The sequence below is a fragment of the Ovis canadensis genome, chromosome 1 (genome assembly GCF_042477335.2).
Source record: "Ovis canadensis isolate MfBH-ARS-UI-01 breed Bighorn chromosome 1, ARS-UI_OviCan_v2, whole genome shotgun sequence".
NCBI lineage: Eukaryota > Metazoa > Chordata > Mammalia > Artiodactyla > Bovidae > Ovis > Ovis canadensis.
The window spans coordinates 267788989-267816734 of NC_091245.1; the positions used below are offsets into that span (position 1 = coordinate 267788989).

The 27746-nt window shown below is 54.4% G+C and overlaps 1 protein-coding gene across 2 annotated transcripts in view; it reads right to left on the reverse strand.

Moving 5' to 3' along the window:
• Positions 1-3094, reverse strand: part of TSPEAR (thrombospondin type laminin G domain and EAR repeats) — a 170857-nt gene extending 167763 nt beyond the window's left edge. The window contains exon 1 of one of the 2 annotated variants that reach the window (XM_069566437.1): positions 2604-3094. In XM_069566437.1, coding sequence (XP_069422538.1) covers positions 2604-2688 — 85 coding nt within the window. In that variant the 5' untranslated portion in view covers positions 2689-3094. The remainder of the gene's footprint in view (positions 1-2603) is intronic. The other variant, XM_069566443.1, reaches the window with a different exon arrangement.
• Positions 3095-27746: the final 24652 nt, after the last annotated feature.

The following is a 27746-nucleotide window of genomic DNA, read 5'->3' on the forward strand; positions in this document are numbered from 1 at the left end:
CACAGCATCAACCTGGCAGGGGTATTGAGCAAGTGAAGGAGGGAGTGGGGTGCTGCGGGTGCCGGATCCATCAGGTACCCACACCTCAGCACGGCCCTGAGTCCTAGGCGAGGAGCCGCCTCTGACTACTCCCAGGATTACAGGGGATGCTGTTCTGACATCCCACAGTCCCTGGACAACTCCTACCCCACCCGGTTCTCTCTGCCCCGCCCCCTACACCCACCAGTGACCCAGCCTTGGGGTCCAGCTGTCCCCATTATGGCCCCCAGTGAACCCCTCCACCTTTCCTGTCCACATGGAGATGACACCGGGTGGGCATGGGCTGAGTTAGGGGTGGACAACAGGCTCTTTGCCCACACCTGCCGGTCACTCCTTGACCGAGAGCACTGGTCTAGAATTCAGGCCACCAAGCCGTCCCCGCAGGACACAGCCAGCCACTGTCCTGGCACCACACACATCACCTCCCGCCCAGAATTGTGGGCTTGGTGTGGGAACTAGTAGAGTCTTACAGTCATGGCTCACCCTCCGTCCGAGGGCAGCGGGCCCCACTATGGGGAGCAGAAGAGGGGTCTGAGCATCAGAAAACCCAGGCTGACCGGGGTCAGGGAGGCCCCGAATCCTGCCTGACCCACTCATCCCAGGGGAGCTCGCCCCACACACCCCGTGTGCACCCAGAGCCCCTGCAGACCCGCCTCATCCTCCTACCCTGAGGCTGCTCCAGCAGCTGCAGCCGGTCTCCCAGCCTGCCCCTACTCCCTGCCCTCCGCAGCCTTGGTCATGCTGATCACCTGCTAAGGTCTTTTCTCCATCTTGGCTGAGGCTCTATGAGACTTTGCTTGTCCTCGGATGCCCCTGTGCAGCAGAACCAGCCCCAGGCCCCTACCCTTATCAGAGGGTCTGCCTACCAGGCTCTGGGCAGAGATGTGACCTCAATTTCCCCATCAGCAAATCTGGCCACCCCACCTCCAGTAAGAGGCTGCTCTTTCCGAGTCAGAGGCTCGGATGGGGTGGAGGGGCAGAGGACTTCAAAACCCAAGGTCACAGGGTTGCAGTCAAGGCCCCAGAACTTCCCAGGCACAGATCCAGGAACAAAGGCCAAGGGAAAGTGAAACCCAAACCCCACACAAACCCTGCAGTGTAAACTCCTATGCTTTTCCAAACCAAACTCGATCAAAGTGACTATTTGAGTCCTGACTGGCCATTATCAACCGTCCTGGGAGCATTCCAAATTTAGCTCAATATTACTTACTTGACTTTTATCTTTCCTCCCTGGTTCGAGGTATTCATAACTGGGTCATCTTTTAACTATCTGCAACATGCCTTCAGGGGAGAGGGGGCGGGCTTTATAAATAACCTTTATTATTACTATGCAGGTTGATTCTGTTCCCAGCGCTGAAGGGAACATGAAGACACACGTCTGTGACTCACCCACCAGGGAGACACCAAGTGCTCGGGACAACGGGCTCGGGTGCTTCACCCCTGCACCCTAGACCTGCATGCAAGTCTGTCCCCCATGCTCTAAGCCGGGGATTCAGGGTTGCAGGTGGGCTTGGCCTGTGTGTGGTTTGCAAATCATGCATCCTGCGGCTTTGACTGTGGCAGGTGCAGGGGCCTGGGGGCCCCAGAGGCCCGGGCTTCAGTCCTTCCCGACACCCCCACTCCAGGGCTGCTCCTCTTCACCTGCACTATCTGGCTGTTCCCTGGAGGAATGGGGGGCTGAGAACCTTTATGGACCGCCCCCATATGGGTCAGTGTTCCAAACACTGGGATGCTGCGGGGGTTGGAGGGGGCATCATGGGCCATGGTGCCTTCACTGGGAGCCAAGTGCCATCAGAGCAAAGCGCCACCACATTCAGGGACCAGGGGGGTTCCAGGAGCCCACGACCAGATACTTGAAAATAAACCCAGAGCCTCACACAAGCCATCCCAGGGCCATCCTGCCCTCCACCCTCCATAGCTCCCCCCCACCATCACTCACTCCCCTCCCTGAAGCCCGGCTTCCGGCTTCCAGGTCTCGTCTCCCTGCTACTGTTTTTCAGTGTTAGGTTTGATCGATAAAGTCTCTCGGTAGAAACTCCAGAAAGGCATGATGAGGTCACGGTCACTGACAGGTCAAGGCGCCCTTTCTAAGGAAGAGGGGGCAGAATCTCCCCTCCAACTCCGCTCTCCACTTGGGAGCAGGGGAGCTGGCAGTCGGTGTGCTAGGGGCTGTCATCATGCTTTCTGCATCTCTAGGGACTGCAGCCACCAAGACTGCACTGAGCTAAGAGTGCAGCCTTGGGTTCTCTGTCCAGGGCAGGTGGCGGACCTGCCAACGGCCGGGCCTCATTCCTCTGGCAGGTGTAAGGCCGTCTCGGGAGGCCCAGCAGGTAGGTACCTGTGAAGGGCCTCGGGTGGGGGCGGCGAGGTCTTTGAAAGGAGTCCCCACCCTGCTGGCATTGCTGTTGTGAGCGCCGGGCTTGCTGCTCCCTTTAATCTCTGCCTCCTCCCGCCCCAGTGCCGCAGGCCCCACAGCCAGCTCCGAACGGTGACCTGAACTCGGCCTGCCCGCTCCCCTCCTGACCCCCAGCTGGCCCCACCCCCACGCGCGCCCCGCCACCTACCAGTGCAGGGCTCCCATCGCCGGGCCCCGCGACCTGGGGTCACCAGGGGCAGGAGCACGACACACAGAGTCAGCAGGGCAGACATGAGGGGCCCGGGTCCCAAGCTCCATCCAGCGGCTCCGCACACGCCCGCGTCGGGGAGGCAGCCGCTGGCTCCGCGTGCACCTGGCTCAGCCCTCGCAGCGACCTCGGCCCGGCAGTCACTGTGGCGGCCACATCCCTGGCACGACGGGCTGCAGACAGCTCTATCTCCTCATTTCCGCCCCGGGCGGGGGTCCTGCCCTGCCGATAGCATCTCAGTGGGCCTGTGATTAGTCATTGGCAAAGCGCGTTTTTCCCAAAGGAAAGACAAAAAGGGAGGGCTGAGAGCGAACCAGAAAACTCCCAGGACCTGTGTCCCCCGTGCAGACTGCAAGCCCAGGACTGAGGTCGGCCGCCACTGGGAGGAGGCTGCAGCCGGCGGGCGGTCCCTGTGCCTGCAGTGGCCGTCCAGGAGGCCGGCTCCCGCGAGGGCTTTTATCTGGTGCCCAGCCTTCCGAGGGTGTGTGGGTTTGTCAACTGCTGGGTTTCAGGAATTTCCCTCCGGAGGGAAGTCAGTCATTCAAGGGAACAGCTAATGAGGAGACAGGAGCGTCCTGGGGGAGGGGCAAGGCGGTGGTTCCTCTCCTCCTGGTCTCTGGGCTCTGACCTCCCCAAACCACAGTCAACCTGCAAACCTGCCCCAGGCCAGTCAGTTACTAAGCCTGATCTAAGCGTGATTGTACTTTCTGAAACCCCTCCGAGAGTGTGCAAGGACAGACGGGAGGGGAGAGAGTTCCCTGGCCCCCAAAGGCACCTCTTCCTTGTTTAGGAGGCAACGTTCTGGTTGTGAACCCCAAGCTCTCCCTGGGAAGCCCCAGCTCCGAGGTGTGGGCAGCTGCCAGTCTGACACAGAAGGTACTTGTGGGGGCAAATAGAGCCTGGGTTCAGGGCTTGGAGGAAGGGGCAGGAGGGACAGAGAGAGAGAGACATAAGCATAGAGAAACAGAGTCAGAGAGAGGGAGGGAAAGAGAGAGAGGAAGAGGAAGGTGGAGAAAGAATATGCCAAAGGCATGCTAAGTCACTTCAGTTATGTCTGACTCTTTGTGACCCGATGGACTATAGCCCTCCAGGCTCATCTGTCCATGGGATTCTCCAGGCAAGAATGCTGGAGTGTGTTGCCATGTACTCCTCCAGGGGACCTTCCCAACCCAGGGATCGAACCCACGTCTCTTATGTATGTCTCCTGCATCGGCAGGAGGGTTCTTTACCACTAGTCCCACCGGGGAAGCCCATGCCAAAGGCGCTTCCCACAACATAGCCCCTGTGACTCCAGAGATTGTCCCTCTATCTGTTTCTCCGTCTGTCTGTCCACGGTTTACGTCCTAATCACAGGAATTCCTGTCGCCGAGGAAATCTCACAAGCCCCCTCTTACACCTGCCCTGTCACAGGACCGGGAGCCCCAAACCCAGAGAAAACTCAGCAGGTCCTTCTCCGTATTGGGTCCTATGAGGTCCTGAGCAAAGTCACATGGACGCAATAAATTGTCTCCCTCTGTCCAAGGTGCCTAGTCGGCCCTGCACAGCAGGGACCCAAGATACGTGGCGGGCTTAGTTCACAGGAAGCAGCATTTCTGCAACGTGTGTCAAGCACGCGGGCTTTGAGGGGCACAGTGAGCGCAGAGGGAGCAGGGCCCTTCCTGGGGACACGCAAGCACCCACGAGCGGAAGCCTCTGAGGCTTCGGCAATACAGAAAGCCTCGCAGTCTTCTGTCCCAGGTTTCCCCAGCCTCTTGTGCCGTGACAATCACTTTTTCCCACATCACAGGCACTTGGGTCGTGTCCCAAGAACCCACTAGACACAGGCATGTGCGAAAAACAGCAGGACCCTGCTTTGTGGTTGTTCAGAACCTGCCAGAATGGTTCATGGTTGGAATTTCCCTCCTGGGAATGCCTGCCCACTCGGGTCGCCTAAGTGCCTCCAAGTGAAAGCATAGAAAACCTCCCAAGAGTGTCCCCAAACACATCCCGCCTAACTCTGATCCCGGCCGACCACCCCTCTCCCTTGCGTGTCCACTTCTCTTTGGGGCTGTTCAGCTTGGAAGAGAGGCTTGTATCCCAACCACAGCTGATGCTTTCTCCAGGAAAAGCTGGGAGTAGTGACAGATAAAGGGGAATTTAAAATGACAACTTTGTATTACAAGAGCATATCACCAAATCCCCTGGTTTTTCTATTAAACTCACCTGTCCCTTATGCGAACTGTTTAACCTTGATGGTTTTTAATAATTTGAAGACACACACACACCTCAGGAATATGCCATGTGTTGGTATTTAATGCCCACTGTTCTAAAGATGTTTGCAAAGATCTCTGAGAACATAAGAGAACACTCAGCATGTGATAGCGAGTCTAGATGGACTTGGGAGGATCTGGAACGCTTGCACAGAGAGCAGAGCCGACCCGATACCATCTGCTCCTGGGCCAGGCCCCCTGCCAAGGCTGGGCTCCCACCAGACACCCAGCTGTGCGCCCATCAATCTCGGACTCAGCTGAAAAGAAGCACGTGAGGCCACCGTTTCCAGCAAATGCAAGCTAGGATTCCATTTAAAAAGTGGTTTGATAAGAGGTCTCTTTAGGTTATTGAATAAGAGTTTGCTTTTATTTTTTTTTTTCAGTTTTTAAAATTGTATTTACTTTTGACTGCACAGGATCTTCATTGCTGGGAGGGCTTTCCCTTAGTTGTGGTGAGTGGGCGGCTAACAGCCTAGTTGCGGGACACGAGCTTCTCACTGCGGTGACGGCTTCTCCTGATGTGGAGTACGGGCTCAGTGGTTGTAGCACCTGGGCTTAGCTGCTCTGCAGCATATGAGATCTTCCCAGAGCAGGGATGGAGCCCATGTCCCTGGCACTGGCAGGTGGACTCTCAAGCACTGGACTGCCTGGGACATCCTAGAGTTTGCTTTTGTTCTTTTATGTAATTTTATTTATGTATTTACTTTGGGCTGTTGGGTCTTCGTTGGTGCCCAGCTTTTCCTCTAGTTTCGGTGCACAGGCTTCTCATTGCGGTGGCTTCTCTTGCTGCGGACCGTGGACTCTAACGCCCAAGGGCTTCAGCAGCTGTGGCCCGCGGGCTGTAGAGCCAGACTCAGTAGTCATGGTGCGCGCACTTAGTCACCCTGCCCAGCATGTGGGATCTTCCCAGACTAGGAATCGAACTCATGTCCCCTCTCTTGGCAGGTGGACTCTCAATCACTGAGCCACCAGGGAAGCTGGTGAGTTTGCTTTTCTCATCACAAGAAGCGTTCTTTGGAGAGCAGGACTTCTAAAGGGCTGCTAAAGGATTACTGCGTATATTTTCTCCCTATCACTTCTCTTTTGATGCTTTTGGGGGGAATACTTTTTGATGCTTTGTCTTTTGCCAGGTATTTAAACTTTTTATTTAGTAACATTTTCCTCAAGACGTTTGGGTCTTAAGGACTTTTCGATTTGTGTATGCGTAGCTCTCTTTTCCGTCTGGTCCTGGTCCAGAATATTTGGACTGCTATGAGTTGAACTCAGCTCCCAAGAAGCTGTTCTGCATGCATCATTATTAAACACCTCTCCTTTCCCACCATTTTGAAACATCGCATTTATGATGGATCAGGATTCTCTATGGGGCTCCCTGGTGACTCAGATGGTAAAGAATCCATCTGCGACACAGGAGACTCAGGTTCGGTCCCTGGGTGCGGAAGATCCCCTGGAGAAGGGAATGGCAACCCACTCCAGCATTCTGGCCTGGAGGATTCCACCAACAGAGGAGCCTGGTGGGCTACAGTCCATGGGGTTGCAAAGAGTCAGACACAACTGAGCAACTAACACACACAGAGGCTTCTCTGTACACTTGGATCCATTCCACTGATCTCTACTGTGTTAATCTCTTTCTCTCTTTCCTTTACCAGAGTATTATTTTGACAACAGTATTTATAGTAAGTGTTCATACATACAGATAAAGGATATACGCAATAGTTTTCCCTTTTCGGGAATGCATTAGCAGTTCTTATGTATTTTTCCCATATGAACTTAGAAATGATTGGTTCTTACCTCCGCCTTCCAAATGAAATTTGAACAAATGAGCAAAAAGCATTACAGGAATACCTATTAGAATGGCAATAAGTTTATAGATTAATCTTGGAATACAGGGCATTTTTATGACACAAAGTCTTCCCACCCAGGGATATGTATAGCTCTCTGTTTATTCCAATCTTGAATTAAAAGTATAGTTTTGACTGTACAGGTCCTGCATTTATTCTGTAAAGTTATTTCTGTAAACATTCTACACGTTTATTCATGATTTTATCACCATTTTTCATTGGCTATTGCTAGTATTAGGAAAATTTATTCACTTTTGTACAGTTATCTAGCAACCTTAAACTTTAAGTCTTTTTTTTTAAATCTTATGAAAGCAGAAAACTTGGGGAGGTTGTTTTATTTTTTATTTTTACTTATTTTTTTGGCTGTGCACTGAGGCATGTGGGATTCCTGTCACCCAGCCAGCAACTGAACTCACACCCTCTGCGTTAGAAGCACTAGTGTGCACTAGAGGCTCCGCACAGAGTCTTTACCACTGGACTGCAGGGAAGTCCCTACTAAGTGACTCCAGCATCTCTTGTTTTTCTAGACAAACATTGTCTGCAAATGAAAGTAATGTTGGCCCTTCTCTTTTAATATGTACACTATCTTCTTATTTTATGGTATGAGCTAGAACCTTCAAAAAATGTTGGAAACGGTGACAATAAATAGCAGACTTTTCTTGTCCCTGTCCCTGAGTTCAGTGGGAATCTCAGCGAGGCTTGCAAGCATCATCATATTAAATAATTTTTCTTTTCTTTTACTTAGAGGAGGAAGGGCTGCTGCATTTTCTCAAATGCTGTTGCACCTCAGTTGATATGATTTCACGTATTTTCTATCTTACATTGTCAGTGGAATTAATCGCAAGGTCTCTTCCTAATGCTGAATGATCCTTGCGTTCCTGGGGTAAAGCACACAGAGTTGTGGTTCGTTTTCCCCTAATTCACTGGAAGTTCCACCCAGTGTCTCACTTGGAGCACTTGCTTTCTTCCTCACATCCCTCTCTTCTCAGGCAGCCCCTGGATGCAGAAGGCACAGCCTGTACCTCTGTGCTGAGCATCAAGCTGTGTTTGCAGTAGCTCACCTGAAATCCTTACCCCCTCAACACCCCCAACCAGCGTCTCAAAGGCACTGTTCCAATGCTCCCCACTCAGAGCCGGCTCCATCCTGGGTGTCGGCCAGTACCCCAGAATTCCTCCTTGGCACCTCCCTCAGGAAGCCCCACTGAGTTTACCCGCAAACACTCCTGCCTGCCTGCCCCCTGTCTTCCTGGCCAGCCACCCTTGCCCCACAGTGCCACTGCCCAGCTGCCTCCTGCTCCCTCAGGACCTCCTGCAGCCCTAATGGCCGCTGCAGAGCCCAGCCCTGGCCCGGCTTCTCTCCCTTCACAGCTCCCGGGATAAAGAGAACATTCAGGGTGTGGCCTTCAGGTCTGGGGTCCAGCCCTGCCCAGCACCCAGCTGCAGTTTCACGTGTCCACACGCACACCATGTCCAGGGGGTGCCTCCTCCTCCCAGGGGCTGTTCCAGGTGGGCTGCTCCCCAGCACTGCCGCCCACCCCCCGTGCCTCCCTGGCCTGACTAACCCCTCTGGGGAAGAGCCCCTGCAGGAGTCGCTTCTTTGGGTTCAGTCACTTATTCGGGCGACCCTTTGAATGCTGTCTGAAGTTCCAGTGCCCAGACCATGCCTTGTAGGGCTCAGCCTTGCATCTTAGCATTCAAAAAGGCATAATCAGGGACTGCCCTGATGGTCCAGTGGTCAACAATCTGCCTTCCAATGCAGAAGACTCAGTCTGGGAACTAAGATCCCACGTGAGGTGGAGCAACTAAGTTCCATGAAACAGCTACTGAGCCTGCGCTCTAGAGCCGGCACAGCACAACTAGAGAGAAGCCACGCATCGCAACAAGAGGTCCCGTGTGCCACAACTGAGGCCCGACACAGCCAGACAAATAAATAAATTACAAAAAAAAAAATGCTCCAGTTTCCCCGATGTCCTCCCGCCAGCTCACTCCACCAACGCTCACCGAGCTTGATGCCCCCGTGGCTGGTCTCTTCCTCCACACACCAGATGGCCCCACGCAGATTCCCACCCGACAACAGAAGTGCCAGGAGAGCCTGCAGGAGGGCTCTCCCTCTGGGGACTTGAGGTCAGAGTCACGAAAAGGAGATATTTGAGCCTGTCCTCCACCATGGTTCAATTTCTCTGAAGGACCCTGACTACCTCAGCTAAAGGAGTGCTTCTAAACTTATCTTCAAGACACACCTGAGGGTGGAGAGCAGAGCAAAAGGGGAGGAAGGGAAAGAAGAAGAGGAGCTGAGAGGTGAGGGTACTATATGCTGACCCCTGTGCATACAGGACTGCTTTTATTATGCTTATAACCTGGGGTTCTGGGTCATGTCACTTTAGCAGGGGAAAGAGTCTCCTATATTAAAATTTAAGTCTAGAAACCACTGCAGCAGGGAATGTCAATGCGATGTATTAATGTGTGTCCAGATGGTGGGATCTTTTCTCAGCGGGCACCTCTATTCCCCAAGTGGGTTACAGCACACTTTAGGCACCTGTCTGCTGTTCCCTGGACCGTCCTGCCCTGTAACAGCACCCACGAGCCTCTAAGAGACTCTGGTAGAGACCCCGCCCAGACAAACCCCATCCAAGGGTTCAGTGCCACTCGGTGTCACATCTGCGGTTCAAGGAGGCCCTGGCAGTTTTCTTTTGAAGGTTCTGGGCCAAGTTTGCTGGAAATGTGGGCCCTTCCAGGAGGAGGGCAGGCAGGAGGCTGTCGCCAGGAGGCTGCCCGGAGCAGCTACTGAGTTTCTGACACCACAACCCCCTGCCCCAATCCCAAGTAATTTTTCTAGCAGCATATTTCCTGCTGGAGCAGCCATCTTTGGGGCTTCCCAGGCAGCTTAGTGGCAAAGAACCTGCCTGCCAATGCGGGAGACGTGAGAGACCTGTATTCGATCCCTGGGTCGGGAAGATCCCCCGGAGAAGGGCACAGCAACCCACTCCAGTAGTCTTGCCTGGAGAATCTGGTGGGCAGAGGAGCCTGGTGGGTCACAGTCCTTGGGGTCACAAAGAGTCAGACATGAATGAAGTGACTCAGCACGCACACAGCCATCTCTGAAGGCTCTACTCGGTACGTTGGGACCAAATGCGGGGAGGGGATTGGGGATGGTTAAGAAGGGAGTGTGAGCCTACCTTTCCCCCCACCAGCACGCTCTTGGCTCATTTCAAATACCACAAGCTGCATTAATTTAATCGTTCGAGTTAGTCTTACTAACTGTATATAAAAAGGGAGCAGACACAAACGTGGCCAAGCAGCCAGGGCTTCTGCTTTGTGCCACTTCTGGGGCCGCTGTGCTCCGCAGACAGAACAGGGACACAGGGAACCTCGGCGCGTCTGCCCATGTAGGACCCGGGGCCCCAGGCTGCTTCCTCTCCCCGGTTCACCGGCTCTGTCATTTCCAGCTGGCGGGGGGCACCAGTCCCCACCTCCAGGCTGAGCCCATCCTTGCCACACAAAGCATGTTCTTAAAATTCTTTACAGATTAACCCACATTAATCTAAACCCGATAAAAGCATAGGTTTTCCCTTCTGCTTGGAGCTGCACTGTAATTTCCCCCAACAACCTGCTGAAAAGACCAAGAAAAACTTAGCAGCCAGCAGCAGGGCCTGGAGGGGGGCTGCAATTAGGGGTGTGAGGCCTGTAGGGGGGCAGCGGCACCCACTTCAAAGGCTGGGGTGGGGGCGGGAGCAGGCAGAGCTGTAATTAGCGGCCGATGAGGAGCAAGAAAGCCCCGCGCGAGCACACGCAGAGCGGCTGGAACAAAGGCCCCACTGTTTGATGTGAATCACCCCAGTACTGGAGGGAGGCAACACCTCCACCTCCTGCCCTGCACCCAGGGACCCCGTAGGCCTCCTCCCTCTGCTTGGTCCACACAAACTCAGGGGTGGGTGCAACAGGCCAGGCTTTGGGGAGACCAGCAAGACTCATTTGCTCCCTATCAACGTCAGCCGGGCACCCCAAAGCTGGATGGAGTTGGGCATGATCTGCTACCCACACGTGGAGGGGCATCTTCAGGGACAGGGCCAGTCTGGGCCCCCGCCTGCACCCTGTTGGGGCCCCAGCCACCCTCAGATGTACAGCTCAGAGCCTCCCTTGGCTGGGTGTCCCGGGCACCTGAAGAGCAGGGGTCCCACCCTCCCTGCCATGGGGCCTGGCCATCTGGGGACCTAGGCACCTGGGTATCTGGGCACCTGGGGAGGGAAGTCATTTGGGGAAGCCTCCAGAAGGACCTATCCAGGGAGAAGAAAGCTTGGGATTCTGGGCAACCATCCACTGACCACTTGCCTGATGGGCAGTTGGCCCCAGACTGGCCCCAAATCAGGTTTTTTGGCCTCTGTGTTGGTGTCCTGTCCGTGCTCCCTGATGATATTTTTTCCTTTTTCTTCCATTTTGATGAATAACTTGATAAGGCACAAAATGCACCGTCTTCTCTGGGAACATTGGGCTCCTTTCCTCTCCATCAGGCAGCACATAAATCTCGAGGGCTTTGTGTTTCTTCAAGAAAGAAGAAAACTCGAGGGTCCTGAGGTGCAGGACTGCCCGGTTCTCCCCTGGCCCAGACCTCAGGAAGATGTAAGTGTTGCTGCTGGTGACAATTTTAAAGTCATGCCTCCGGGAAGCAGGGTGTGCGGATGCTAGCGCCGGGGCACTGTGTGCTCAGGTTAAATGGCTTTAGGGCAGTGACAGTGAGGTTCTATGAGCAGTGAAGGCAGTTTGTTTTGGCTTCAGTAGAAATGGAGTTAGTGGTGTTTGTGGATCCTTAACCCTGCATCGAGATTTTCTTTGGCATTTTTTTGGCAAGATTTTCTCAGTCCTCTTGGCTAGATGGGCATGGATGTCCTCTGCCTGGTCAGTGAGATGGTCGGGGTCATGACCCAGCCTGCTTCAGTGGGGGCGTCAGCATGCACGCGGTCTCACCGTCACTACCATCAACGCCACCCTGTCTTCAGCCTCTTTCCTGGGCGGGGGGCCCCGTGCGCAGAGATCATGTGCTCTCCCAGGGGCTCTCTGCAACCCCCTTCTCCCTCAGCTGAGCGAACTCACTCCACCCCACCCCACACCTGCCCCCTTGCACTGCACCTGGGGCCACATTCATGGGCACTGCAGCCCCTGGGTGTCCAGCCCCTCCTTCTCTCCACTGCCCTCGTTCCTGAGGGTCCCCTCCCTCCTAGCCCCACCACCTCCCCCTCGAAGGGCCATTCACTCTATCTGCTAAGGAGCAGTTCTCAAAGCTGGTGCCTGGGAATCCTCAATCTGGGGTGCGGGTTCCCGTGAGGCTCCTCCTCCCCGCTGGAGAGTTCACCACGGGCTTCTTCCTCCCCACCCCCTCACTCTCCCTTTTCTGCACCTGCCTCTCAGCACAGACCTTGAGCTCTTTCTCCCCTAAGTTCTGGCTCCTTGGCCCCCACCCCCCAGCACCCAGGAGGGGCTCAGCAAGTGGGATGTGTGCCTCTGTGATGGAGGTCACAGAGGTTGGTGGATGGCAGAGGACTTCCTGTCACAAGACCCCCTGGGTTTCCCCCGAAATGCCTCAGCATGGGGTGCTTTCCAGCAGAGCCACTGATAACCTCCTGAATCACCCATGCTCTGTAAACGCTGATGGAGGACCCACCTCACTTCAGCCACCATCCAGGCGCTGGGCTATGGCAACACTGAGGGCCCTAGCCGTCCTCCTATGGTCCTCCTGGGGTTTCCCTCGAGGGTGTCTGGGTCCTAATCTCTTATCCTAAGTCTCATTGGATAAGGGCCACCTCTATGACCTGTAACCCTGGTGGCTCTGATGGTAAAGAATCTTCCCCTGCAATGCAGGAGACCTGAGTTTGATCCCTGGGTTAGGAAGATCCCCTGGAGAAGGAAATGGCAACCTACTCAAGTATTCTTGCCTGGGAAATTCCATGGACAGAGGAGCCTGGTGAGCTACAGTCCACGGGGTTGCAAAGAGTTGGACATGACTGAAGCGACTAACACATGTGACCAGAACCACCTCCCAATACAACCACAAGCTCTGATACTCCAGGGGTTCGGGCTTCAACAGATGAGTCTCAGGGACACAACTCGGCCCACAAAACCATCATTACAGAAGAGACATGTCCATCCTTATTTATTTAAAATGAAATGCATGGATGGCCTTTTAGTCCTTTTCTCAGTTCCAGGAACCAAATCAGTAGCACGATAACTGATGTTTGTCTCCATGGAGCAATGCTTTCTGTGGGGGATGCTGGCTCCGTTTTAATTTTCCTTACACACCCAAACGCTAACTCATCACAAGAAAGATGTTGGTCAAATTGTGACTTGAGTAGCTGCTTTTTCTCAGGTGGAATTCTGAAGTTACAACAAGTTCAAAGCACAGGTACTTCCTGTGCCCCGACACAGCCCCGCCTTGTTTGAAAGCACGTGCTCAAGTCTTACTTGTGTGATTTGTTAGAATAACAGTGACAGCGGCCGATGAGCTTTTACAAGTTTATCCCTGCTGACAGATTCGAGGGCGCCATTGGTGGGGACCTCCCGCAGTCGTCTGGACGGTTGTGGTCCATTACTCCCAGTAAATACGATATAGTCCTTGGACACACAAGCCTTTAAAAGTAACTCTGCTGTGTTTATCACAAGTAAAGATTGGTTCACTGTTGAAGCTTCTCACGTTCTGCTGACAAAGAGAAGGAAGCGAACGTCTTCCACGATCCTGCTCCAAGGACCACCTTGTGCACGGCAGCTGGGACCCCTGGTGTGAACTGAAGCCTCTCTCTGCTGTCTGCTCTCAGCCGGCAATGAGCTGACACGTGAGCCACCAGATCACAGAGGCCATCCCCGTACCCCTTCCCTAAGGAGACCAGGACAGGAGCCTCCCTCGTGCTCAGGGCCGGGCCCCCTCAGGTGACTGGGATGCTGGGGCAGTGGGTCTGCGTGAGCCGGGGCCCCAGGCGGCCCCCCTCCAGGGCCGACAGGCAGAGGGTCAGGGCGCTCCCTTGAAGGCTGCCTCCCCCAGCGTGTGGCTATCTGCCGCTTCCTCCTCCAGGGTTCTGAACCTGCACTCCTGGGCAAGGGCTGAGGGCACACCCCGACTTCACTGAGCTCCATTTCTTGGCCTGTACACCAGCATGGCTGCTGCCCTGCCTCCCGGAGTTGGTGCAAAGCAGATGAGCTGGGGGTCTGTGCCCAGCCCCCACCCTGGGCCAGAGACGTGCAATTACCAAGAACAAACAGAGTGACCTGGGAGAATGAACTTCAGGGAATTCTCTGAGGCCTTGGTCCCGGGGCCTCCCAGCTGCCGTTCTGGCTCCCTAGCAAAAGGTAGACCTCAGGGGTCCTTCCTCAGGGTGGAGCGGCTCTGCCGCCCAGGATTCTCTCTGTGTGGTTCAGTTCAGTTCAGTTCAGTCGCTCAGTCGTGTCTGACTCTTTGCAACCCCATGAACCACAGCACGCCAGGCCTCCCTGTCCAACACCAACTCCCGGAGTCCACCCAAACTCATGTCCATTGAGTCGGTGATGCCATCCAACCATCTCATTCTCTGTCGTCCCTTCTCCTCCTGCCCTCAGTCTTTCCCAGCATCAGGGTCTTTTCTAATGAGTCAGCTCTTCTCATCAGGTGGCCAAAGTATTGGAGTTTCAGCTTCAGCATCAGTCCTTCCAATGAACACCCAGGACTGATCTCCTTTAGGATGGACTGGTTGAATCTCCTTGCAGTCCAAGGGACTCTCAAGAGTCTTCTCCAACACCGCAGTTCAAAAGCATCAATTCTTCGGCACTCAGTTTCTTTATAGTCCAACTCTCACATCCATACATGACCACTGGAAAAACCATAGCCTTGATTAGATGGACCTTTGTTGGCAAAATAATGTCTCTGCTTTTTACTATGCTGTCTAGGTTGGTCACAGCTTTCCTTCCAAGGAGTAAGCGTCTTTTAAGACTTACTGTCTAAATGGAGGGCTTCTGACCCACACGTCAGGTGTAGGGCGTGACCCAGGTCTTCAGAACACACACGTTTCATCCTTGTGCTTCCCCACACTGGGTGATTTGCCGGAAAACACGGCCCATGTGTGAAGGGCAGCCACGCCACCTGTGGATTCCTGCCCTGTCCTGCCCCCCCTCCACCCCAGGGCCAGCCCCCAGCCTCCTCTCTCTGAGCACAGACAGGCCCTCCCCTGTGGGTGGACTTCCTGCTCCGAGACCTGGCTGGGCCGAGCGGGCACACGGTCCCGGCTTTCCAGGCCCTTCCCAGCAGCAGGGGCCCAGGACCTGCCTTGGGTCCCCCGACCCGGGCACCAAAGGGCAAAGGAGCCCCTCCAGAGCCGAAGGGCTGTGGAGGGCCGTGGAGCAGAGGTGCACTGGGGGCGGGGTGGGGGCGCGGTGTGCTCCTGTCCTGGGGGCCCAGGAGCTCCGTGTGAGAGGCTGAAGGCATTGGGGTGCATCCAAAGGGAGTCAGGCAGCAGGGCCCACGCTCCCAGCCTGGCCCTCCACATCCAGTCTGTGCTGGGCAAGCGCCCTTCTCAGGGTTTACTGAGCTGAGGCCCGGCCTCTGATCACACTGTAACCTGGAAGGCAGGGGACTGAACCTGGCTCTGGCTCTGCTGACCCAGGACAGCCAGCACGGTGCGGCCGGCAGAGGACCCCGCCTTGAGATGCCTCCCCACACCCCATCACCAAGGTGCTTGCTAGTTTGGGGTGCGGCTGGGAAGGGAGAGGACACAGTTAAGTTCAGGGTCTCCACCCCCTGGGTCCTGTGGAGTCCAAGCTCTTGGTTACATCTCTGCCCCTCATCCCAGGCTCCTCCCTGAGTCTGTCTTCTCTTGGCTCCACTCAAAGGTGCCCACTGTTGGGTAGGGCCCACCTGCTCCAGCCAGGAAGGTGGGCCAGCTGGTGCTGCTGCCCTGGCCCAGGGACCCCCTGCCTTCCATGGGAACAGCCACCCCACTGACCAGCGAGTTCTGTCGGGGACACTTCACAGAATTGCTCCCCATCAGCACAAGAAAAGAGAACAAGGCTGTTGGTAGCACCCGGTGGAGGGGGGAGGTGTCCTGACCATCAGTCAGAGGGGAGCCTTGAGTGGGGTGGGCAGGAGCGTGGCAGGGGCTCACGGCGGGAGGAGCATAGAGGACACGTCTTCATGTCTCCCCCAGCTTCCCGCTACCCGGGAGCCAGGACAGCTCGAGGATGGCGAGTGCCATGCCACCCCCAGTTGACCGCACACCACACTGGCAGCTGGACACCAGGCAAGGAAGCTCCTCACCACCCAGGCCCCAGAACTGCCTCTGGCCACTGCCTCTTGTCCCTCCACAGGACCCAGCCTGTGACCCCAGAGGCCCAGCCAGTCTCCCCTCCCCCGGCCCCTGAGAAGGACCTTCCTGCACCGGAGATGTCCCCTCTCACAGAGCCCAGCCCATCCCCGGCATGGTGCGGGCCCCAGGCCAGCGGGCAGCTGTCTGTGGGGCAAAGGTGAGGAGTGTGCCAAGGCCATGCAGGGTCCCTTGGAGGAGGCAGCCAAGATCCCCAAATCAGTGCAGGTGGCCCTGGGGTGCAGGCCTGGAGGTTCAGGGGTAGACCCATTCTCTCCCTCTCTCTCCCTACCCCCGCTCCCTCTCAGAGCCCAGCTGCCAGGTAAAATAATCCAGGCCACCCCGTTGAAGAGGCCACATGGCAGGGCACCCAGCTGACGACCAGCAGGATGAGGCCAGCGCTCGTGGACGTGGACCCTCCAATGGTGGAACCCGGCGGACACCTTGACACCAGCCCCGTGGGGGGCCAGACCAAGCGGGACCACCCGGCCGAGCAGCTGCAGGCTCCCGACCCTCAGAGACAGACAGGTCTTAGAGCCTCTGAGTTTGGGTGACGCGTCACAGAGCAGGCCCTCAGCCTGTCCTCTGCTGCTCGGACACAGCCTCACCTGCCGCCACCTGCCGCCACTTCACGTATCCATCCAGCCCTGCTGTGTACTGATTTGATTCCGATCAAACTGACAGCAATGAAGTGTCAACTCCAATTCTCATGAGACACTACCTGGGCTTCTGAGCGGCCTGGGGCAATGTCGTCAATTCAGTGTTAATACCCATCAAGCCTTGTTTGATCCTGCCGCTGTGGTTAGTGACTCAGTCATGTCCAACTCTTTGCGACCCCGTGGACTATAGCCTGCCAGGCTCCTCTGTCCATGGGGATTCTCCAGGCAAGAATACTGGAATGGGTTGCCATACCCTCCTCCAGGGGATCTTCCCGACCTAGGAATCGAACCAGGGTCTCCTGCATTGCAGGTGGATTCTTTACCAACTGAACTACCAGGGAAGCAATAATTGAAGCACAGAAAAACCCAGACACCCATCTGAGCAAGAGATGCATTTTCAAAACAAACAAAAAGCCTACTGTGGTTTTACATATTTTTCAAAAATATAATTATAATATTGCAGGTTTGTGCATTTTGTACTAAGATTAACTTAAGGGAAAATCCAGAAAAATCTAAAAGAAACTATTGAACACTGAGGGCCTGATGTTCACAGAACTCCCTAGATGTTAGTTTCGATTGGCATTTGTTGCAGAGAACTGTGACAGGATGGCCCACAGGAGCCTTTCCCAATAAAACTATGGGACCTCGGTTCATCATAAGCATGGGCAGCGGAGCCTGCCTTCGAGAAACGAGGTCCCCGCCCCGTGCTGTCCTCTGGGTGTCGGGCAGACAAGCCTGCTCTCGGCTGTGCCTCACGCAGGCGCCTCTCTGCCAGGGCCTGGCCAGACCTGAGTTAGAGGCGGGCAGCACCTGCAGGTGAGGTTCCCGGTGCCCAGGGCGGGAGAGCAGCCCCAGGGGCATCACCTGGGTACTCGTTAGAAAGGCAAATTCTCGGGCCTCACCCAGGCTCCAGGGCCCAGTCCTGATTCAACAAGCCCTCTGGGTGGTGCTGATGCTGGGAGCAGCTGTGGGGAGGGGGAAGGAGGGGCCTGAGCACCTGCAGCAGGAAGGCCGAGGAGCCTCAGTGTGTGAGGTGTAGACCCAGGGCGCTGCTTGGCAGTAGGCGTCAGGGTGCCAGGACGTCAGCGGGGAGGACAGAAATGAGACAGAGCCCCAGGTTCCCCGACAGCCACCCAGACAGCTGCACTGTAGCCGGACCTCAAAGCCCCACACTCCACGGAGGCAGCCAGCCCCCAGAACGGCGGCAAAGAGCGGATCCCTGGGTGCTAGCAGAGGGCGGGAAGGCGGTGACGACTGATGGGTGTGGGGTCATCTGTGGGGTCATGGACGTGTTCTGGAACTGGGCAGAGGGGGTGGCGGCATGATGATGTGAATGTGTTACATGCCGCTGGACGGTCACTTTAAAACCAGTGATTTTATGTCATATGAATTTTATCTAAAAAGAACAAAAAACCCACTCGGGACCACAGCCTGATTCCATCTGTCTGTCTCCACCCACCCTTTCCTGTCACTTAGGTTATGAGCTGTTCGAGGTCCTTCTCAGTCAGCATAGCTGTCCCATGCGAGTGCCCAAAGACCTCGCTGGTGAGTGGGCCAAGCTCCCGGGCCAGCCCCATAGCCAAGCGCCGACAGCAGTGTGCTGCTGCTGGGCTGTGCCTGGCCCTGCGGCCCCCGGAGTGTCCTGGACACAGAGACCCTCTTAAGGCTTTGTGTGGGGTGGAGGGCTGCCTGCTTCTGGGACAGGGCACGCGTCCAGAGTCCCCATCAGGTTGCCCTGAGACCAGGGGCGCTCGGCATGCGCTTAGCTCGGAAGCCTGGGCGTCTGGCACCCTCACCCACTGAACGCTGTCACCCATGTCTCATATCGGCCACCGCCTGCCACCCTCAATGGGGAGCAGGAAAGGCAAGCACCAGCGCTCAGTTGTTAGCCAGGTTTTGGGGATCAGGGTGCCTGGGTCCCCTTCAAGTTGGGTGAACCTGGCCAGGGGTCTCCAGACACAGGACACTCACCACTGACCCAGCCAACCCCTGACTCCTCCCCGGCGGGTCCCAGGAGCCCCCACGAGAAGCATGGCTGCCCTCCCAGTCTCCACGTGATGGCCCCGCCGGCTCCACCCTGCAGGGCCCATGCTTACCTGGCTCTTCCACCAATCAGCGCCCACATGACCCTTGGGTGAAATGGTCCTGAGGTGTGGGGTCTGGGCCTTCGGAGCCTGTGTCCAGGGATAACATGAGCCTTCCAGCCCCTGCCCATGGTGTGAAACACTTGGCCACATCGTTCTAAGATGTGTGCAGTGGCCTTACAGTTAGTTATTCTCAGCACCACCAGACTGAGCAACACACAAGTTCATACCAAGTGAATGAATCAGAGAACCGAGTCCCTGCCCCACTGATGGCTCATTGAGGTCCTGGCGGGCGCCTGGGGTGGACGGCCCACCTGCAGTGGGGGTAGGCCTCCCCTAAGCCCCACAAGACCTGGCTACAGCCTGCCGAACCCCTGCACCACCTCCCATCCAGGACTCAGACCCCAGACCGGGGCACTAGCCAGCCCTCACCACCTCTGAGCAGCAGAGGGCCCGCATCAGAGCTCTGACATTTCCGGCTGTGGATGCGGACACTGACTGTGCCCTCTCCACGCTCTGTACCCTACCCATCCATCAGGTGGTGAGCATCTGCTCTTGCTCACAAACCAACACAAGCGGCTGGTTTCCTGCTGCGAAGGAGTGGGTTTTGGCAGGGTTAACCCCTCCTCCTCGGGGCTGGTGTGTGTGTGCAACAGGCAGAATTAAACACCAGGCATGTGTGTGCCAGACAGTCAAGCTGCATCCACCAAGCAGGAGGGGTGAGGGCATGGGTGAGGGGGTACAGTGCCCCTACAGAATTCAGCAGGACACACAGACCAATCACAGGCAAGCAGCACAGGCAGGACCATCCCCTTGGAAGCCCGGAGACCCAGAGATGGAACCTGGGTCACCTATGCCTCCTGCATCACAGTCCAATTCTTTTCCGCTGAACAACCGGGAACTGGGATGGGGGTATTGCCAAATTAGGGGAGAAGGGCCCAGGCCCCAAACAAACATCTCTCAGTTTACACTGCCCCAGCACTCCCATCTCTTGGCCGCCTGACTTCAGCCAGCAGCCTTAGTCCCTCGCCTCTGCTTCTCCTCAGACCCACAGCAAATCCCGTTGGTTCTTCTCTGAAATCAACCTTGAGTGCATCCAGTCACCATCTTCAGGGCTGCCCTCAGCATGGCTTCCAGCTGACCGGCCTCCTTATCTCCCCCCATCTGCTCCCCACCAGTAGGAGTGGCCTGTGAAGATGCCACTCCACATGGGCGGCTTCTGGAACCTCGATGGCCCACTGCCTGCGGAGGGATAGTCATGCCGGACACACCGCCCAGAGGGCCACATCTGGGCGGCTCCATCCAGCCTCAAGAGGAAGTCTGTTCCCCGCTGTCTCTGCGCATGTCTGCATGTGTGCACATATGTATGCCATTGCCTGTGTGGGTATGTGCACACGCGTGTGTGGCCGTCTAACCAGTAGGGACAACAGCCCCACGAGATTCCGAGGTTTGTGCGTCACCTTCCGCTGCAGGTGATGCGTGCCGGGGGCAGGCCTGCGGCTTCAATAGGATCTGGGCCAACCAGGTGAGTGACTGTATCTCCAGGTGGCTGAAGGGAGGAGACTGGACAGGTTCCGAGCGGGACTGTCGCCCGCTGCCATCGCTAATGAGGGGCTGGCAACTCGTCTGGACACGTGGTGCACGTGCAGACGAGGAGGGTGAGGTTCCCGTGCAGGCGATGCTCTGTCTGCAGTAGGGGCAGTGGCAGGCAGAGGGGGACGCTGGAAGGCAACCTAGTAGAAGGTGCCTGTTACTCCAGGCTCCGCCCTGGAGGACCCCAGGAGGTCAGTGGCAGCAATGGTGATAAGTGACACAACAGTCACTGGTCCTGTTTACCACGAGCCCCTGAGCACCAGGCTCTGGCTCCAGTGAGTAGGATCCAGGCCCAAACTCAGGTCTGGCTACTCCCTCAAGTCATCAGTCGGCCCCTGGACAAGGACACGGGGCCTGAGCACTGGACGAGTCCTTCTGGGCCAGTGAACCTCAGCTTCCAGCCTGGCTGAGCCCTCACATCAGACGGTGGCACCCAGGCTCCTGAAATGAGGTGGGAGCACCCCCAGGGGCTACACTCTCTGCAAGACCTCAGTCCTGAGTGCGGAAGTCCAGGAAAGTAATTCTTGTCAGAGCTGAGTGGGGGAACCCCATCCTAGAGGGGCGGAGACATGGCTGGTGTGCAGCCTCATCTCAATGGCTGCTGGGCACTCAGAACCCAAACCCAGGTGGTGCAGGCAGTTAGAGGAGAAAGGCAGACCCTCGCCCGGGGAAACGCTGGACTATAGTGCCGGGAGCACTGTGAGCTAGGGCCAGGCCAGCAGAGCAGAGGTGGGGGGCCGCAGACCCTAGGAGTGAACAGCAGCGGGCTGTGTTAGAACTGCGCTGGCAGGTGGGAGGTCACTGTCACCTCCTGATGCCACCACAGAGGACCGGCAGGTCCCAGCTGAGGGCTCCTGGCTCCTCCACCCCAGACCTGGACACCCTTCCAGGGAGAGTCTGCCTGGTGTGCACTCCACCTTCCTGGGCAGATGTAGAGGTGGCTGGCGCAGTCACAATTACTCGTGCATTTACAAAACTTAAAAGGCAAAAAGTGGGGGTTTTTTTGGTTTTAATTAAACATACAGCTGAGGGGAATCTTGGCAGGTGGGCTCCCCCCCAGGAGACATCACAGGCCCCAGGTGAATCCTTGGGGGGAGGGAGTGGTACCCGGTGAGGGAGGTGAGAGGGGAGACCTGACCCGAGAGCTGTGCTGGGAAGCTGTGTGGAGCTGTGCTGGGAAGCTGTGTGGAGCTGTGCTGGGAAGCTGTGTGGACACGGCCACCCCCCAGTATGTCCAGGCCTGGGAGGCCCTGGCCTTGTCCTGAGCCCTGTGTGTGACTGCTTCTGCCAGCAGGTGGCGAGCAAGGTGACTGCATCCCAGAAGGGTGGGTGGCGGGGGTGGCCCCAGGCGGCTGCAGCCCACACATCAGGTGCCTGCAGGTCACACACAGAACAACACACTCGCTGAAGACTAAAGACAGGGAGGTGACACCCACGAGGAAACCGGCCCTGCCCAGCGCAGCCTGCCCACCCAGGCTCAGGACCACTACCCGGGAAGGGCTGGACCTGCAGCTAGTGAGGCTGCAGAGCTGGGCCTGGGCCCCCGTTGGATGGGAGGAAGAGACCAGGTGAGCTCATCTGTTCAGTCCTGGCTGCAGGGCAGAGCAGGCCAGCTCCCCTTCTGATGGACGGGTGGTCTCAGAGTCCTTGGGCTATGTGGGTTTGCAGCCCTTGTGGCTAGAATCCAGCCATGCGGATCCAGCGGGACCCCTGGTGCCCCCTTCTACTCAGCACTCAGATGGCAAGCCACTCCTTCAAAGCACCGTCAGTAAGATCTAACTGCATTTCCTGAAGAATAAGAGTTTCAAAAGCTTAATTTTAATAATTTTTATTTCCATGTTATACTCATTATTTTGTTTTTTGTAAATTAGTCATAATTTGCAATTTTACTTGTAATATATACCTTTGAGTATCTTAGAACCACACTTCTTGAAAACAGAGAAAAGCATTTTGTTTGTTTCTTATACTTTAAAAAATATTTATTTATTTGTTTGGCTACATCGGGTCTTCACTGCAGCGTGTAGGATCTTCCGCGTGGTGCACGGACTCTCGCTGTGGTTCGGGTTCAGTCAGTGCAGTCACTCAGTTGCGTCCCACTCTTTGAGACCCCCTGGACGGCAGCACGCCAGGCCTCCCTGTCCATCACCAACTCCTGGAGCTGCATGTGGGCTTAGTTACTCCAAGGCACGTGGGGTCTTAATTCCCTGACCAGGGATTGGACTCGTGTCTCCGGTATTCCAAGGGGGATTCTTAATCACTGGACCACCGGGGAAGTCCCTTGTTTTTTATTTAACTTTATTTTTTGATGGAAATGTATTCACATTTTGTAAACTTTGGATACAATTGCAGAGCAGCACTGTTAACAGACACCAATTTAATGAAAATTGAATATGATGTAAATAGTGATTCCTTGAAATAAGGGTAAGGAATATAAATTTGTGACTAACACATCTGTCCTTGTTACACGTCTGATGCCACCGGGTCATCAACAGAGGCCCAGACCCAAGTGGCCACAGCTGAGTTTTCATACTTTGCTGTTGGGTGTGGACCTGCCAGAGATATCTTCGCCGAGACGGGGACAGACCTGTCATTTCAGCATGTTATTGTGTCTTTGTTCTTTCCAGGTACAGAGCCCCCTCCACAACATACTGGCTCTGAGCCCCCTCCCCTCCTGGAGGGGCCCCTGCAGGTGAGGAGCCCACGGCCAATGGATGGGGACAGGGACAGAGCTCGAGGAGCAGGCACACCCCTCCTGGCCGTCCTGGAGCCCCATGGCCATCTGAGCACAGCAAGAGCAGCTGCCAAGGCCAGATCTGCCCACCCCACTGGGTCCCCACCAGAGGACGACCCTGGCTGGAGTGCTGGACAGAGGGGCCAGCCAGTGCCCACGGGCTGCGGGCAGGAGCCCGTCTCGATCACTGAGGCTGCCCGGGGCATGACGACAGCAGCGCTCAGGGACCTCCTTTGCCACCTATGGTTGTCAAGGTGGCAGCAGGTGGGTGATGTGGGGCGGGGGTGGGGGGCCCAAGTCCTCCGACGAGGCTGGGGCTGCTGGGGCTCCTCCCTTGCAGCGGGCAGCTGTCTGCCCCGCGGTGACGATCACCTGGAGCCAGGCATGTGCAGGCTGGCAAATCACAGGTGATTCATGTGGCTAATTTATTTATGACAATCAGGCTAAATTTAGGTTAATTACTTTTTAATCATTCTCTCGAGGGTACATGAAAATACTTGAAGCCAACCCACAAGCGCAGAGCGCTGCCGGGTAGGGGCGCTATCTGATGGAGAGGATGCCAGCCGGCGGGGACTCGGAGCAGGGCGGGCCTCTGCCCTGCCGTGAGGGGCTGGGGGACCCTCGCGGGGAGTCCAGGAACTTAGACGTGAATGCGTGCTCCAGCACTGTCTGCCTGCCCAGCCGTGCGGCCCCTCCCATGATAAGCCTGGACACCATCCTCATAGTGGGGCTCCCACCCCTGCTTCTCCGTCCTGGCCCCTCATCCCACCACCCTTTTCCACTTAGCCCCACAACAGAACTTTCCAGAAGGTCAACCTAAAAAACCCTGGGGTGCAGAGCCCTGCAGTCTCCCAGCATCCCCCACAGTGGGACTCAAAGCCCCGGTTTAGAACATGCTGACGCTTCCCTCACCCCATCCAGCCCCTTCTCCTGGCTCCCTCCCTTGAGACTTCAGCCTCCCCTGACCCTCACCCCTAGCCAGAGCCCCACTCTGGGCCACCTGCTGGCTCAGCCTTCACTCTGGAATTTCTGGCCCCTCCAGCTGATCAGAAGTGGGGGTGGGGCGGGAGAGGCTGCCTCCCGCTGCAGAGGAGCTGGGGGAACACCGTCAGCCAGACAGCACCAGCCTCAGCTGGCTCTTTCCACCATCAACTCAAACCCTCCAGCAGCTGAGGTGCCCCCGCTGCCCCATAGCCACCCACCTTGCTCTCCACACCCTCCTCGTTGTGGCAGGAAGCCCTGTCCTGCTCCCACAGCCACAACTGCTGGGGGGCTGCCCACAGACAGCAGACACCCTCATGCCCAGAGTCTGTTGCCCACCATGCCAACGGCCCACAGGCTTGTGCACGGCACCGCGGCCTTGCTGGGCCTGGGGTTCTTGTTCTTGCTGCTCTGCGTCTTCAGATGGGCCTGACACCAAGGTCCATGCGGGGCCCCCACACAGAGTGTGGGCTACACAGAGGATGCTAAAGCCACAAATAATGTGAAATATTTAAATATTAAAATAACCTCCTGGTGTCCAGGGGAGAGAGAACAGCACAGAACAGTGACGGGAGCAAGGATGGCGGACAACCACTCCACTCAGGAAAACACTCTAATATACACACTCACAAACTGTGACACCCAACAGGCTGAAAGGGGGCCCAGGCCGGACACACCCTGGTGTGAGAACCAAAGACGGAGGGCGGAGCCTGGAAGCCATCAGGAGGAGGAGAGTTCGGGGGACAGCAATTCCAGCCTTGATGGTTCCTCACTGGACACAGAGGCAACAGGCAGTGGGATGATGCATCTAGTGTTTCCCCCCATGCGGGGGCCCCGCATGGACCCTGGAGTGCAATGTATCCAGGAACACGGGCAAAACAACAGGCATGGATGAAAGAAAAGAGGATGTATCGCCCACAGGAAGCTCTCAAGGCAACTGTCAACAGGGGACGAGGCCCCACAGGCAGGGGAAGAAAACAGTGAGCAACTCCCCAAGTATAATACAACGCTTGCCTCCTTCAAAAGCTGGCTTAAAACTCAACGTTCAGAAAACTAAGATCAGGGCATCTGGTCCCATCACTTCATGGCAAATAGATGGAGAGACAATGCAAACAGTGACAGATGGTATTTTGGGGGGCTTCAAAATCACTGCAGATGGTGACTGCAGCTATGAAATTAAAAGACGCTTTTTTATCATTTTAATTTTTAATTTTTTAAACCTATTATATTTCCCCTACATTTATTCCTGTTTCCCTTCCCTTTCCTACTGTTCTTTTCCCCTTGCAGTTAATCTTTAATGTATATAAATCCTCTTCATCTACCTCTATTTAACTTTCCATATCTATTCTTTCTTTTTTTCCTCTGAACATATTTGTTAGTTTTGTTTCCATTGTTTTATTCCCCCGTTGGCACCTTGCTTTAGTTTTGCTTTCCAGTTTGTGCTTTAGTTAGTTTTGTTCTTAACTGGTAACTATAATTTTTGATTTCTTTTGTTTTCCAGGTCAATCTACTGTACTTTATTTCTGTTGGACTGTTTTGACTTTGCTCATGGGTGTATATGTATATGCGTATATTCCTTTAATTATTATTTGCCTAATTTTGTAACTGTCATTTGTCTGGGGTTCACCTTTGGTTTCTCGTTTGGGGATATTTGTTTTAACCTCACTTAATGCCATAACAAACCACTTGTGGAATCTTCGTTCCTGACCAGGGATCAAGCTCTGAGCCTTTGGGGTGGGAGCACTGACTCCAAGACCCTAGACTACCAGAGAACTAACCCTAGGGGGTATCAAATAGTGAGAACTCACATAAAGGAAGCCACTTGAATACAAGACCCGGCATCACCCAACCACCAGTAGCACCCTGTGCAGGACACCTCATCTAAACAACAACAAAAATACAAACCCAATCATCAGCAGACAGGATCACCACCTCACTCAGCCTTGCCCGTCAGAGGAGAAACAAACTAACGAACAAACAAAAACTCAGCACAGATCTCACCCTGTAAGAAGCTCACACAAACCACTGGAGCAGAGGGCAGAAACCAGAAGGAAGAAAGAATTCAACCTTGAAGCCTGGGAAAAGGAGACCTCAAACACAGTAAGTTTAAAAAAAAATAATGAAAAGGCAGAAAAACACTACAGAAATGAAGGAACAAACTAGAAACACAGAAGTTCAAATAAATGAAGAGGAAATAGGCAAACTCGCTGGAAAAGAATTCACATAATGATAATAAAGATGATCAAAATCCTTGAGAACAAAGTGGAGAAAATGCAAGAATCAATTAACAAAGACATAGAAGAATTAAAGAATAAACATACAGAGACAAACAACACAATTACTGAAATTAAAAATACTCTAGAAGGAATCCATAGCAGAATATCTGAAGCAGAAGAAGGAATCAGTGAGCTGGAAGATGAAATGGTGGAAATAACTTCCAAAGAGTAGAATAAAGTAAAAAGAATGAAAAGAACTGAGGATAGTCCCAGAAGAAACATACTAGACACACACTAATCAAACTAACAAAGACTAATCACAGAGAAAGAATATTAAAAGCAGCAAGGGAGAAGCAACAAGTTACATACAAGGGAAACCCCATACACTTAACAGTTGATCTTTCAGCAGAAATTCTCCAGGCCAGAAGGGAATGGCAGGATATATTTAAAGTACTGAAAAGGAAAAATCTACAACCAAGATTACTATACTCGGCAATGATCTCATTCCAAATTGATGGAGAAATAAAAAAGCTTTTCAGAAAAGCAAAAGTTAGGAGAATTCAGTACCACCAAAATCAACCCTAATCAACAAATCAACAAAATCAACCCTAAACAATTAAGAAAATGGCAACAGGAACATACATATCAATAAATACTTTAAATGTAAATGGATTAAATGCTCCAACCAAAAGACACAGACTGGCTGAATGGATACAAAAATAAGAGCCATATATATGCTGTCTACAGGAAAGCCACTTCAGACCTAAAGACACATATAGACTGAAAGTAAGAGGATGGAAAAATATACTCCATGCAAATGGGAGGCAAAAGAAACCCAGAATAGCAATCCTCATATCAGACAAAATAGACCTTAAAATAAAGATTGCAAGAGTTAAGGAAGGACATTACATAATGATCAAGGGATCAAGCCAAGAGGAAGACGTAACAATTGTAAATATCTATGCACCCAACACAGGAGCACCTCAGTACATAAGACAAACACTAACAGACATAAAAGGAGAAATTGACAGTAACCCAATAATAGTAGGAGACTTTAACACCCCTCTCACACCAATGGACAGATCATCAAAACAGAAAATTAGTAAGGAAACACAAGTCTTAAATGACACATTAGATGAGATGGATCTCATTGATATCTTCAGGACATTCCATCCAAATCCAGGAGAATACAACTTCTTCTCAAGTGCACATGGAACATTCTCCAGGGTAGACCACATCTTGGGTCACAAATCAAACCTCAGTAAATTGAAGAAAACTGAAACCATATCAAGCATCTTCTCCAACCACAAAGCTATGAGACTAGATATCAATTACAAGAAACAAACTGTAAGAAACACAAACACATGGAGATGAAACAACACGTTTCTAAATAACCAACAGGTTACTAAAGAAATCAA